This window comes from Lithobates pipiens, unplaced genomic scaffold (assembly GCF_037356315.1).
Source record: "Lithobates pipiens isolate NorthernLeopardFrog02 unplaced genomic scaffold, aLitPip1_a1.2 Scaffold_1, whole genome shotgun sequence".
Classification (NCBI taxonomy): Eukaryota; Metazoa; Chordata; class Amphibia; order Anura; family Ranidae; genus Lithobates; species Lithobates pipiens.
In genome coordinates, this window is record NW_027507685.1 from 251,225,937 (window position 1) to 251,240,761 (window position 14,825).

Sequence of the window (14,825 nt, forward strand, 5' to 3'; positions counted from 1 at the left end):
AACCAAATCTCTACATTGGGTGGTTGTTCTTCCCCCAATCCCCCATATTTCATCTGCATACAGAATATCCTATTTTGTATCCCAGGTTGACTCCTTTTATTATTCTATATAAAGGGGCTTAAATCTTATAAAGGAAGCCATCAACGCTTTAGTCGAATTTGGCCAATAACTTTGTAGAGATAAACCAAAGCTCTGTATTGAGTGGTTGATGCATTTTGCCCCCTAATTCCCCAAAAAACTCATCTGCACACAGAGAATCTTATTTAACTCCCCACATTGACTTCTTATATTGTTTTGTTATAAATGGTATTTATTGTACATGTATGCAAACTTTATGCTGGCTCTATTGAAGGGCTTAAAACGAACAAAGGCAACCTTCAACTCTTTGTTCAAATTTGGCAAGCATCTTGTGCAGAGTAAAACCCAAAGTGCATGGTAGCTCCCAGAATGCCGTGCGGTACAGGTTTGGTAATCTCTTTCATCCACCATAGATCGAATGGCCTACTATAATTGTTTGTTCTCTTCAAATACCCAATTAGACCACGTTTGGACTTGACTTGGTGGTTAGGAAGAAACACAAGCTGGCAGGCAGGTATAGAATCTTCGATTTTTAAGTAAAATCTATGGGTTCCTCTGATGTTTCTGGGCAGAGTTCCCAAACAAAAAAAAACAAAAAAAACCTTAAAAGATATCCAAACCCCACAACAAATATGTAACACATTGAAGATTACTACATAATTTTGGTGGCTCCGTGAGTTTTCTTTTTTTTTCAGACTAAATACATTTTTTTTTTTTAGCAAGTACAAAAAATACCTGTTGATCTGGCCATAAATGCAAGTGTCCTTGTCCTGTGAGCTGAAAAGACAGGATAAATGGTAATTTCTTGTAAGCTACTAGTCCCATCAATTCACCACGTAATGGAGACGAACAATGGCAAACATGTTTGAAGTCCAATCTTTGAGATAACCATGGCTCCTTCTACAGACACCATGAGGAAGTAGGTGTAGACACAAAGGGATGGGAGGTGTGAAATAAAGGAGCCTGAAGAAAGAAAACTAATGCAACCACCTCTTCTATGATGCAATATATTATATTTTTGTTTTGGGGGTTAGATACGCTTTTGAAGTTGTCTTTTATTTCACGGGGGTTTGGTGGCCACTTTCTACCACACATGAGCCTGGTAGATTGCTAATATAGAAGCCCATCTAGACAAATGACTTGGTACCCCTGTCAGCATTATTAAATGGACTGCATGTATAAATATATATTTGACCATACAATGGGCTACTTGCAGGGTGTGGTAAGACCAATGTCTGGAATATATATATATATATATATATATATATATATATTAGAGTTTCACCACTGAGTCTGGAAAGAGGGGAGAGCATTATGGAGGGGAATTCTTATTTTTTTCTTTCCCCACTACCTTGATGATCTTAATGTGGTTGTAATAATGTTATTATGTAATTATGTTTTTGTAATGCAGGACTTTTTCCCTACAAGCACGATTACATTTTTATAGCCATATCGCTTTTGCAAATGGGTGTGGATCCTGAGGAAGCATAAAGACTGAAACGCGTCGATCCGGCATCCCTTTTTTTACACTGTTCATGTGGCAAATGTGGATATGGCTTGCAATGTTTCACCCCATCTCTATGACACAGCCTATGTGACAGATGCTGATATGGCTGGCAATGTAGTGCAGTGCTTATGTTTTATCATTGATTGTTTTGATCTTGGTAATAACGAGCTTGACTTTCAGCGGTATTGTGATTTTGCCCAATTTGTGGGCACAATGAAAGTCCTATTTCATGCTATTCCTTCCCCGTGTAGGGGTTTTATGAGGAAAATAATTATCTTGATTTCAATAGGGATGGTGCCTTTATAGATTTATTCTCCTAATTCAAACTTCATCCACATTCTAACTTCATCCACATATTAGGGTGGCTACTGAGTATATCCAGATGTTGGTCCTACCATACAGTGGGCCACGTACAGGGTGTGGTAGGACCAATGTCTGGAATATATATATATATATATATATATATATATATATATATATATATATATATATATATATATATATATATATATATATATATATATATTGATTTGTCCATATAATGGGCCACTTACAGGGTGTGGTAGGACTAATATCTGGAATATATAGGATTAAACATATACGGTATATATGACCACTGAGTGTATCCAGACGTTGGTCCTACCACACAGTGGACCACTTGCAGGGTGTGGTAGGACCAATGTCTGGAATATATATATATATATATATATATATATATATATATATATATATATATATATATATATATATTGATTATTGATTTGTCCATACAATGGGCCACTTACTGATGTGGTAGGAATAATGTCTGGAATATATAGGATTAAGCATATATATATATATATATATATATATATAACCACTGAGTATATCCAGAAGTTGATACTACCACAGTGGACCACTTGCAGGGTGTGGTAGGACCAATGTCTGAAATATATATATATTGATTTGTTGATACAATGGGCTACTTACGGAGTGTGGTAGGACCACTCTATGGATTATATATATATTGATTTGTCCATACAATGAGCCACTTACTGGGTGTGGTAGGACTAGTGTCTGGAATATATAGGATTAAATATAAATAAATAAATAAATAAATATAAATATATATATATATATATATATATATGAATATATGAACACACAGTGGACCACTAGCAGGGTGTGGTAGGACCAATGTCTGAAATATATATAGATATATTGCTTTGTCCATACAATGGCCCACTTACAGGGTGTGGTAGGACAAATGTCTGGAATATATAGAATTAAACATATATATATATGACCACTGAGTATATCCAGTCGTTGATCCTACCATACAATGGGACACTTACAGGTTGCGGTAGGACCAATGTCTGAAATAGATAGATAGATAGATAGATAGATAGATAGATAGATAGATAGATAGATAGATAGATAGATAGAAAAATATATAGATAGATAGATAGATAGAAAAATAGATAGATAGATAGATAGATAGATAGATAGATAGATAGATAGATAGATAGATAGATAGACAGACAGATAGATAGGCAGATAGATAGATAGATAGATAGATAGATAGATAGATAGATAGATAGATAGATAGATAGATAGATAGATAGATAGGCAGATAGATAGATAGGCAGATAGATAGATAGATAGATAGATAGATAGATAGATAGATAGATAGATAGATAGATAGATAGATAGATAGATAGATAGATAGATAGATAGATAGATAGATAGATAGGCAGATAGATAGATAGATAGATAGATAGATAGATAGATAGATAGATAGATAGATAGATAGATAGATAGATAGATAGATAGATAGATAGATAGATAGATAGGCAGATCGATAGATAGGCAGATAGATAGATAGATAGATAGATAGATAGATAGATAGATAGATAGATAGATAGATAGATAGATAGATAGATAGATAGATAGATAGATAGATAGATAGATAGAAAAATAGATAGATAGATAGATAGATAGATAGATAGATAGATAGATAGATAGATAGATAGATAGATAGATAGATAGATAGATAGATAGATAGGACCCACATCTGTTTATACTCAGTGGTCCCAACTCTACAGCTTATTATCACCAACGAGTTGCAAAGCGGAGCATTTATAGACTTCTGTCGACTTGCAGAATAAAGAGTTTCAAAGCAACAGTTTAAGTATGACATGCTACTGAGCCATGATTGACAAGTGAAAATTAATCGATGACAGCTCCGTGTGTGTGGATCAAAAAATAAAGCCCACTTTCCTTTTTTACACATTTCGTCTTATAAGTAAAAAGAAAACAAAAAAAAAAACACCATGGCAGGTTATTGTGAGACGTAACAAAGAAGGAGCTCATCTCACCCGAGGCTTCTGTTTTTTTTGGGGGTTTTTTTTTGTTTTTTTTGTTTTTTTTAAGCATTTTTAAGAATTTGTTAAGCACGTGTAATGAGTTACTTTAGAAGTAAACAGAAAAACAAAAAAAAAAAAAAAAATTCTTAAAACACAAACTGCTTGCAAAGGAGAGAAAAAAATAAAAAAAAATAAAAAGATGACATTCTGTACAGAAAAAAAAAAAACAGTGGCGAAGAATAAGCTCCTATCTTGGAAAAGCCGTTCCCTCATTCCTTTAATAAGATGCTGTACATCCAACATACTATATACCATTACTCCAGATTAACTGCAGTGTAGCATCAGTACATTATAGCCGTATTACACATCGGGGGCACATTGTGCTCTATTTGTAGATGAAATCCAGCTTGTATATGGGGATGCGAGCGTTATATAATTGCTATTTATACGTCTGGGGGGGGGGGGGGGTTATTTATTTTTTTATTATTCCTTTTACTCCTTTCCCTGCATATGCAGCGATGATTTCGTACGTAAAAAGTAAAAAAAAAAATGAAAACAGATGCATTGCGCTTGAGATTAAACAGAATTGATCTCATTTACATGTATAATTAAGGACACATCATGTTTTTAATGCGGTAATGGCTTAACCCCTGCTCTGCCAGCTCCGCACACACTTGACACTTCTTCCCAAAGGCTTGGTTTTTTATTTTTTATTTTTTTGTTAACATTTAAAATAATTAGGTACATTACGGGACAGGAAGCACAACAGGTAAAAAGGGGGATGGGATTCAGGTATCGCTAGCCCAAAAAAAAAAAAGATATTTGTAGGCTTATCGGTTTTTACTGACAGATAGAAAGGGGTGGCAATTATCTTTACTGACTAGTGCAGTTTTATGAGGCTCAGGTGCATTTAGACAGGGATTTAAAAGCAACAGGCATGAGCCAAATTGTAGGTCTGGGTTTACTGACGTGTTTTACTGACAAGTACTGATCACATTACAGATTTACTGACTGCTTTTTTTTTCCTCTTAACATAAAGGTGAGCTGGTTGCTGAAGAATATTCAGCTAATATAACTTGTGGGGCTGTCGGAGTCTTACTGACGCAGTGTTTTCCTACCGATGGGTGATTCACTGGGGCAACTGCAGAAAAAGTCCAAAGCAATTTTTATAGATTTATCAATTTCTAACGATCTATACCCCCCCCCCCCCGCCCTGCCCCCATCCCCGTTATCTTCAGAACCTACAGGTGAGAAAGGGTTCATTTGGACATGGCATCCCTAGAATGGGTCCATTTCTATCGATCTATGCCAGAGCCAAGATCCCCCCCTTCCCCGTCTGGCTCAGTCCCTACAGGTGAGGAAGACTTGGCATCCCTAGAATGGGTCCATAAGGACTTCAAAGCTATTTTGTCAATTTTATTTCTATCGATCTATACCAGAGCTAAGATGCCCCCCCACCCTTGTTAGGCTCTGTCCCTGCAGGTGGGGAAGGCTTAATCTGGACACGGCAACCCTAGGATGGGTCCATAAGCATGTGAAAGCCATCGTCGTTGATCCTGTTACGGTCATCTATAACTGAGCCCTCTGTTAAGCTCAATCCTTGCAGTTAAGGATGGGTTACTACAGATATGGCAACACTAGAATGGGTCCTAAGCATCTTAAAGCAATCCTCATCAATCCCATTATATTCTTCTGTACTTGGCCCCACTGTTAAGCTCAGTCCTTACAGGGCAGGGGGAGGGTTTATCTAGAGGTGGCAACCCTAGAAAGGGTCCGAAAGGATCTCAAATCCCATTATATTCATCTCTATCATAGGCCCCTTGTTAAGCTCAGTGCTTTCAGGCAGGGAAGGGTTAATCCAGACATGGCAACCCTATAATGCATCCATAAGGATCTCAAAACCATTTTCATCAATTCCATTATGCTCATCTATAACTGAGCCCCCCCCCCCCCCCCGTTAAACTTAACGCTTACACTCAAGCAAGGGTTAGTCAAGGCATGGCAACCCAAGAAGAGGTCCATAAGGATCTTAAAACCATCTTCACCAATTCTATTACATTTATCTAGCGTGGAGACCCCCAGTTTAACATACAGCCAAGGAAGGGTTCATCTGGACATGGTAGCCTTAAATTGGGTCCATAAAGATCCCAAAGCCATCTTCATCAATCCCATTATGTCCATCTATACCTAACCCCCCCCCCCCCCAATGTTAAGCTCAATGTTTACACTCAAGGAAGGATTAACCCAAACAAGGCAACCCAAGAATGGGTCCATATGGATATTGAAGCCATCTTTATTGATCTCATCATATTTATAGAAAATGGAGACCCCACAGTTAAACTTACAGCAAAAGAAAGAGTTGATCTGGACATGGCAACCCTAGATTGGGTCCATAAGGATCTCAAACCCATCTTCACCAATTATGTTCATCTATAACTAAGCACCCCCCCCCCCCCCCTTTCCCTATTAAGGATTATTCCGAGCACGTCAACCCAAGAATAGGTCCATAAGTATCTTAAAGCCATCTTCAGTGATCCCATTATATGTGTCTATCATGAAGATCCCCAGTAAAACTGAGTCCATACAGCTAAGAAGGGGTTCATCTGGATATGGCCACCCTAGAATGGGTTCATAAGGATCCTTATACCCATCTTTATTGATCCAGTTATGTTCATCTATAACTAAGCTTAAACTTAAAGGGGGGGGGGGGGGTCCTTTAAGTTTTAGTGCTTTCAATTAGGGAAGGATTAATCTGAACGTGGCAACCCAAGAAGTGGTCCATAAGGATCTTAAAGCCATCTTCATTGACCCCTTTATATTTATCTATCATGGAGACCCCCCCCCCCCCCAGTTAAACTGAGTCCTCACAGCTAAGGAGGGGATAATCTGGACATGACAACCCTAGCATGGGTTCGTAAGGATCTCAGGGCTCTCTTCATTGATCCCCTTATATAATTTATAACACCCCCCCCCTCCCCTCCATTAGGCTCAGTGCTTGCTGCCAGGGAAGGGTTAATCTGGTCATGACATTTCTCCTGCGGAACGCCACTGCCGAAAAACTGACCTAAGTGACGGTAATAAATGAGGACCATGATCTCCAATTGGAAATGTCACATAAAACTAAAAAATACGACTTGGGATTTATATTTTAGTCTCAATGACATTTCCATCATGACAGAAATAAAAAGCCACAAAATCAAATCTCCAGGCTGGAACCTCAGACGCAAAAAGTCATCGAGCTTCTCAAACCATAAATGGGGGAAAAAAAAAAAGATGGGTGGTGGTGGTGGTGGTGGTGGTGGTGGTGGTGGTGGTGGTGGTGAATTTAATTCTACCTGCCCATCAACTGCTTTTTTTTTTTTTTTTTTTTTACATATTCTCTTTCCGTTTGAATAATTTAGAATATTTTGTATCACGGGAGGAAAGGACTAGGCTAGCTTTCCATTGCAGAGCTAAGCGTGAGCCACCCATGCATGCGGTGTACATTGCCACTTCCATACGGCTGCCAGTCGGGCATAACAAAAACATTGCGATGCCCCCCCCCTGGTGCCCGGGGGTTCTCGGTGCCGACAGATCGCAAGCTCTCTCTCTCTCTCTCTCTCTGCACCAGTGACACAATACATCGGCGGAGGGTCTGCAGTGTGCAGACAAGGGGGGCAGATGCCCCTGCGCCAGCGTGGGGTGACTTATTCCATAGCCATCCACCTGGACTCCCGTTACATCTCATAGGATGCAACCGGACGCATTTATTGCAATCAATTAATCAATTAATTCATAAAGCAGCAGACAATAACCCCCGTCCATGAGGCATGCATGCAAAATCAACCAATTCGGGGGTGGCACGGTGGGGGGGAGGTCACTATTAACCCTTGCATATCTGCATCTGGCTAATGCAACAACCTAAATAGTCTTTTTTTTTTTTTTTTTTTTGAAAGATCACCCATCCGGCTGCATTTTTCAGCATACGGCAGCTGCAACAATGAACCCTTTAGGTGGGGTTAACTGATTCCTCCAAAATCAACCCCCCCCCCCCCAAAAAAAAAAAACACAGTCCTAGAATAAATGCTGCTTAACCTTTACATGTCTGCATCTGGCTACAGCTACGTAAATTGGCGCTGACACAGTTTCCAAGCATCAGTACTAGATACAAGGTCTAAGGCACGGAATTGTTGGACAATCTACCATGGTTGATGACGGGCTACAGGAACCGGCAAACCCCCCCCACCCCCCCCACCCCTACGAGTGCCGGAGGGTCCCTATGGATGAAATATATTAGTAAAAAACATTGCATGCAGCAAAACAGTGGTACTCCAGCTATGGTAGAACTACAAGTCCCTGCTGTGCCCCCCCCCCCCCCTCCCAGCGTGCCAGTAATAAATACTGGAATTAATCGTTTTTCGTCAACGGTTTGGGGATGCTGCAACTTGCGAAATAGGCATTGCAATCAATTTATTAGACTGGATATCCTTTATTTTTTTTTATTTTTTTTTTTATTTAAATGTCTTCAAGGTTGAGCCTGCTGAAAAACATGCTGGGACTTGTAGTACCATAACAGCTTGTGGAGTGTGTGGGGGTGGGAGGGGGGGGGGGGGTGGTGAAGCACTCAACAAACACAAGTCTAAAGATTCAGAATCTAAGGGTCATGCAAAAATTGCTGGCAGCACAATGTTACCTTGTTGGTGCAATTCTAAAAAAAAAAAAAAAAAAAAATTAAACAAAAAAAAAAAGAATATAAATTGAGCAGATGCGCTTTTTTTTTTTTTTTGTCAAGGCATAAGATGTTTTTTTTTTTTTTTCTTGTGCTCTTCGCACCTTGGAAGAGCTGAGCGTGATGAATATAAGAGGAGGCAGTGTCAATGTAGTGGTAACAAGATTATAACTGTATAAAACACTGCAGCTTGGCTACAGGGCAACCTCATTGATATTCATGCAGGGGTTTAGCATTTGTCAACCAAAGTTTTTTTTAGTTTTTTTTTGTGTTGTGCGGACAAGGGTGCAAAAAAAAAAAAATACTGGTATTATTGCCCCTGTGTACACAAAGCCGCACAAAAAAAAAAAAAAAATCGGGTCGCAATGTAAACATCTTTGTCCAAATTGCAGCAACGCAGCCTTGCAACAAAAATGTTTTCATTATGTAGAGCCGCTGCACTTGCAATTTGTTACTGATATAAGTAAGTGCTTGCAAATCTCACATAAGCTGATAAGAAGGGTGAATCAATAATTAATCTAGTCCTAAACTGCTTTTTTTTTTTTTTTTATTCCACCATTTTTTTAATGCTTTTTTTTTTTTTCGGTTACAGGAGCCTTTTGCAGAAGAAGAAGACAACGCTAAGAGAAAAGGGGGGGGGGGGGGGGGCTGAATTGAATGTAATCACCTCTACAGGCATGCATTGAAATGTAAAAATCATTATTTTTGCATTTAATTCTTTCAAATTCCAACTGAGATTCAACTCCAGTCCTATCTACTTAGCTGGAACTGGAAATGTGCTTTCCTTGGACATACAGTGCCACCTAGTGGCTGAAAATAGATATTGCATTTTCCTTTTTTTTTTCTTCTTTTTTTTTTTCCTGTAACCATCTTGGCTTCAGTTACTGCTGGCTATACATTGACATGAATGTTTTTCTGCAAACTGTAGACACCTGCAAATTTATTTATTTTTCTTCAAAATCTGAAAATACAACAGTCACTAGTGCACCTATTATATGTTAAACTCTTGCCATTTAAAAAAAAAATAATAATAATAATTTTTTTATTTTTTTGTTCTGTGCCAGTCGTTAACTTTTACAGTGCCAGAGGCGGGATTAAAGACAGCTGATTGCGTAGACTTTGGTGCCCACCTATCCGTAACCAGTACAAAATGACTGCAAGACAACAGAATGATTTCTTAAAGAGCTGTGCTGTCTGCAGCAGGTGGAATCCTACAAGGATAACTGTAAGCAAGGAATCACAGAGCAAACATGGGGAGGGGGGGGGGGGGTGATATACTAAAGCTGGTGCACTCAGAATCTGGTGCAGCTGTGCATGGTAGCCGATCGGCTTCGAACATCAGCTTGTTCAATTAAGAGTTGGCAATAAAACCTTGAAGCTGATTGGTTTCTATGCAAAAGTGAGCCTGAATGTTGTGCACTCTCCAGCTTTTAGTAAATAAGCCCCATTGCGTCTCTTTTCATGGAATGGCTGTTGTAGTTGCTATATGCTCTTAATAAAACAATGCCTGTGGCTATAACGTTCATATTATACAGGTATATTGAATACAATAGCGCCCAGATAGGTCATAAACACATCAATGGACCCCCCTTACCTGCAGTTGTAGGTTCTGATTTCCTTGTTGTCCCTCTTGCACTTGACAGCCACAAAGATCATGGTGACAAAAAGGATGGCGGCGATAGATCCCAAGGCAATGATAAAAATCAGAGACAGGTTAACAGATCCTATAGATTCCTGAGCATCCAGGGCCGGGGATAGGTAGATCAGAATCAAAGCGGAGGCTGAGAGAGAAGGCTTCCCATGATCCTGTGCTGCCACAATCAGTTCATAAGTTGTCTTGGAGTTTTCCCCAAAAGTCCTGGTGGTCCTAATCTCCCCGTTGATCTGGTCGATTTCGAAGAAGCCCCTGTCCCCTTCCGTAATCTCATAGGACAACCTGCCATTCTCCCCTTCGTCATAGTCGTCGGCCTTAACCACAGTCACTAGGTAGCCTACCCCTGCGTTTCTGGGGATGTAGACCTCAGAGGTGCCGTTGACTAAAGGTGGAGCGGTAATCACAGGGGTATTGTCATTGACGTCCACCACAATGACCCTAACGGTGACGTTACTCTGCAGTGGTGGAGTGCCACCATCCTTAGCCGAAATCTTAAATTCAAAAGCCTTGGTTTGCTCATGGTTGAAGGATCTGAGGGCATAGATATCTCCCGTGGTTGGGTTGATAGACACATAGGTGAAAACCGGCATGTCCCTCACTTGAGATGGCACCAGTTGATAGGACACACTGCCATTTAATCCCAAATCGGGGTCCCTGGCTGAGACGGAGAGTAAGTAAGCCCCTGGGGTGTTATTTTCAGAGACAATGACCTGGTAGAAGGTTTTGGAGAAATGGGGATGGTTGTCATTCTCATCAGTGATTCTCACAGTGAAGGACTTGGTGGACTGGAGTGATGGGTTGCCACTGTCTTTGGCCTGGATAGTCAAATTGTACTGGTCCCTCTGCTCCCTGTCCAACCTCCCATCTACCAAAATGGTGGAGAAGCTCTCGTATTCCTGAAGTCTGAAGGGGACATTGCCTAGGAGTTTGCAGACCACCCTACCATTGATACCAGAGTCCCTATCTGAGACCCTCACTAAAGCTATGACATAGCCAGGTGGAGCATTCTCACTTACTTCCACCACCTCACTGTTGACTGAGAGTAAGTTGATAACAGGGACATTGTCATTCACATCCAACACATTCACAGTCACTTTACAATGGGCAGGGATGGAGTTGGGTCCCAAATCCTTGGCTTGGACATCAATCTCATACACATGCCCTTCCTCATAGTCTATAGCCCCACTGACTGTAATTACACCAGTTTTGGGATCTATCTTAAAGAGCTCCCTAGTTTTGTCAGACACATAGCTGTTAAAGGCATACACAATCTCACCATTGGTACCCTCATCTGGATCAGTAGCATTGAGGTCAATGACCAAGGCATTTAAAGGGGAGTTCTCGGGGACATTGACAGTATAGGCAGGCTCCTCAAAAACTGGGTTGTTGTCATTTGAGTCTATCACTTTGATGTTTAACTCCACAGTCCCAAAATTGGAGGGGTCCCCACCGTCCAGGGCCGTGATGATGTAATTGTAATGAGACTGGGTCTCTCTGTCCAGGTTTTTCTCCACCACCAATTCAGCAAACCGTGAGCCATCTCCTCTGGTCTTGATCTCCAAGCCAAACAGGTCGTTGGGTGTGATCTCATAGGTCTGGACCCCAAAGTTGCCAGAATCTGGATCATAGGCGCTCTCCAGGGGAATCCTGGTGCCAGGGCTGGCCGTTTCCGAAATCTCCAGATCGATCTGGTCGGTGGGGAAACTGGGCGCGTTGTCGTTGAGGTCTTTAATCTCTATTTTAATAACACAAATCTCCATGGAGTTGGACATGACCTCCAGTGAGATGACACATTTGGGCATCTGCCTGCACAACATGTCCCTGTCAATCTTCTGCTTGGTGACCAGCAGCCCTGATGCATTGATGTCCACCAGGTGAGGAGCAGAATTGGAAACCACTCTGAAGGCAGGCTGCCTGGGGTCTAGCACAAAACCAGCATCCTTGGCATCCCTGGCCACATTGGCTATCTGGGTGCCAGCTCTCTGCTCCTCATCCACGGTGTATTTCAAGTTGATCAGAGCCCGGGTTCGGCTCCAGGACACCACCAGCAACAGCAGAATGTGCAATACATCCATGTCTTTCCTGATCCAAAGCCACATAGTCCCTGCTCCCTTGCTGGAGAGCTGGAGGCTGGATTTAGGGGGCAATTAATCTCAGGCAGCAGAATGAAAAGGGATGAAGAGGAGAGACAGAAATCAGCAAAAACCATGTAGGTAACTCACTGTGACCCTTATTTTTTTGGGGTTAGGGGGGGAAGCCTCTCTCAAGCAATTCCTCTGCAACTTGGCTTGCTTCTTCCAGCGCAGCTGGCCCCTGTGGGGCTCAAAGCAAGGGGGGGCAAAAAGAAGTGCCCAGAGCAGACTGGGGCACCTGCCCTGCATGCACAATGTCTCATGGAAACGATGCGATCACACAGCAGCTCTCTTTAACCGCGTCCTCATGGCTTGCAATCAGTTCTGGTCTTCATGGGAGCTGCATTGGGGTGGACAGGTTTTATGGAGCATGACACAAAGTCCAAATAAAAAACAAAAACAAAAAAAAAAAATTCCTTTTTTTTTTTTTATTTCTTTACACCCTCTGATCCGTTGCCATTCAGCTTCCAGCAATTAACAATGTAACCAGTCTCAGCAACCTTCATTCATGGTGCAATGCTCAGAGATGTTCCTTCTCGCAAAGAATCAAAGAGAAGCCAAGTAGGCACCTTGCAGGCAAGACAAAGTGAGACTGGCACTTGGAGGGGGGGTAGCAGGTGGGGTACAATGGCAGTCCAACAGTGCAGCTGGTACAATCCGTTAGGGATGCAGTGGTAGTAGAAGGAGGTGGTGGTGGGGGAGTCTTTGAGCAATCAGTAAGTCCTCTCCAAACAATTCACTCCCCAGGCTGACTGTGATTCCATTAACAAGCTTCTCTTTCTTTTTTCTTTTTCTTTTTTTTTTTTCTCTCTTTATTTTTTTTTTATTTGCAGGAAAGAAAAAAAAAATTAAAAATTGATAAAGATCCAAATGGGTGTCTCAGGATCCTGATGTCTTCTGCTGCATCTCATGGAGTTCCCTGTGCCTTGCAATGATCCATAGACAGAGCTGTCTGCCTGTGCCCAGGCTCTCCTCCTCTATGCTGTAGTAGTGTGGGAGCTCCGAGATGTGTCTTCTCTTTGCTGCTGCTAACTAGTGCCAGTGCAGTCTGCGAACACAGAGAGAGAGAGAGAGAGAGGAGAGGAGAGAGGAGAGGAGAAGGGAGGGGGAGAGAGGAGCGCTCACATACTCCATGCACCAGCCTATCACAGGGTGCCCGGGGGGAGGAGGGGCGGTGGGGCTTCTGATTGGGGCTGGGCTGCTTCAAATTTCCAAAAGGGGAGTAAAACTTCCTCAGTCAGCAGAGAGGCTGCGAGAGGGAAATGTCCGTGGTGCTGATTGTCCGGGGATGGAGGATTGCTGGAGAGATGGCTCTGCAATGCAAGGCTCAGCCCAGGATCTTACTGCTGTCTTCATCATCTCTCAGACTTCTCACCTACCATCACCTTTTATTTCTTGTCCTCAGAAGTCCCTTAGCTACCTCTTCTGAAACCCTTTAACCTGCAGACCCTTCCTCTGAAACCCCTAAACCTGCAGACTCTTCATCAGAAACTCTTATACATGCAGACCATTCCTCTGTAACCCTTAAACTGTCAAACCCTTCCTCAGAAACTCTTACACCTGCAGACCCTTCCTCTTGAAACCCTTAAATCTGCAACCCCTACCTCTGAAACATGCAGACCCTTCCTCTGTAACCCTTAAACCTGCAGACCCTTCCTCTGAAACCCTTAAACCTGCAGACCCTTCCTCCTAAACCTGCAGACCCTTCCTCCTAAACCTGCAGACCCCTCCTCTTAAACCTGCAGACCCTTTCTTTGAAACTCTTAAACCTGTGAGCCCCTCCTCTACAACATGTAGACCCTTCCTCTGAAACCCGCAGACCCTTCCTTTGAAACTCTTAAACCTGTAAAGCCTTACTCAGAAACCATTAAACCTACAGACCTTTTTTTTGTTTGTTTTTTCCATATGTCTGCATGGTGTGGTCCCTTATCTTTTGCTCCTCAGAAACCCTTAAACCTACAGAGCCTTCCACAGAAAGGCTACATGCTCTTCTTTTCCCCCCAGATCTTTGCGCGTTGTTGTCCCTTAGCTTGGCCCGTAAACCTGCAGACCCTTCTTCAGAAACATTTAAACCTGCAGACCCTTTTTTTTCCCCAGACACCTTCATGTTGTGGTCTATTAGCTTTTCTTATTATAAACCCTTAAACCGGCAGAACCTTCTTCAGAAACTCTTAAACCTGCAGACCATTTTTTACACCAGACCTCTGCATTCTTTGACCCCTTAGCTTTGCTTCTCAGAAACCCCTAAACCAGCAGACCCTTCTTTTATATCCAGACCTCTTCGTATTGTGGTCCCTTAGCTTTGCTTATTAGAAACCCTTAAAACTGAAGAGCCTTCTTTTTTCCCCCCAGACCTCTTCAGCTTGAGATTGCTTAGCCTTGCTTCTTAGAAACTCCTAAA

The 14,825-nt window shown here is 41.7% G+C and overlaps 1 protein-coding gene across 6 annotated transcripts in view; it reads right to left on the reverse strand.

Annotated features, from left to right (window-relative positions):
• The window catches only part of PCDH19 (protocadherin 19), a 250,332-nt gene extending 236,812 nt beyond the window's left edge, over nucleotides 1-13,520 (reverse strand). For 2 of the 6 annotated variants that reach the window (XM_077484942.1, XM_077484934.1), the window contains exons 1-3: nucleotides 10,233-13,520; nucleotides 8,603-8,617; nucleotides 814-855 (exon numbers count right to left, since the gene is read on the reverse strand). In XM_077484942.1, the coding sequence (XP_077341068.1) occupies nucleotides 814-855; nucleotides 8,603-8,617; nucleotides 10,233-12,391 (2,216 nt within the window). In that variant the 5' untranslated portion in view covers nucleotides 12,392-13,520. The remainder of the gene's footprint in view (nucleotides 1-813; nucleotides 856-8,602; nucleotides 8,618-10,232) is intronic. The other 4 variants (XM_077484975.1, XM_077484969.1, XM_077484961.1 and 1 more) reach the window with 3 other exon arrangements.
• Between the last annotated feature and the right edge of the window lie 1,305 nt (nucleotides 13,521-14,825).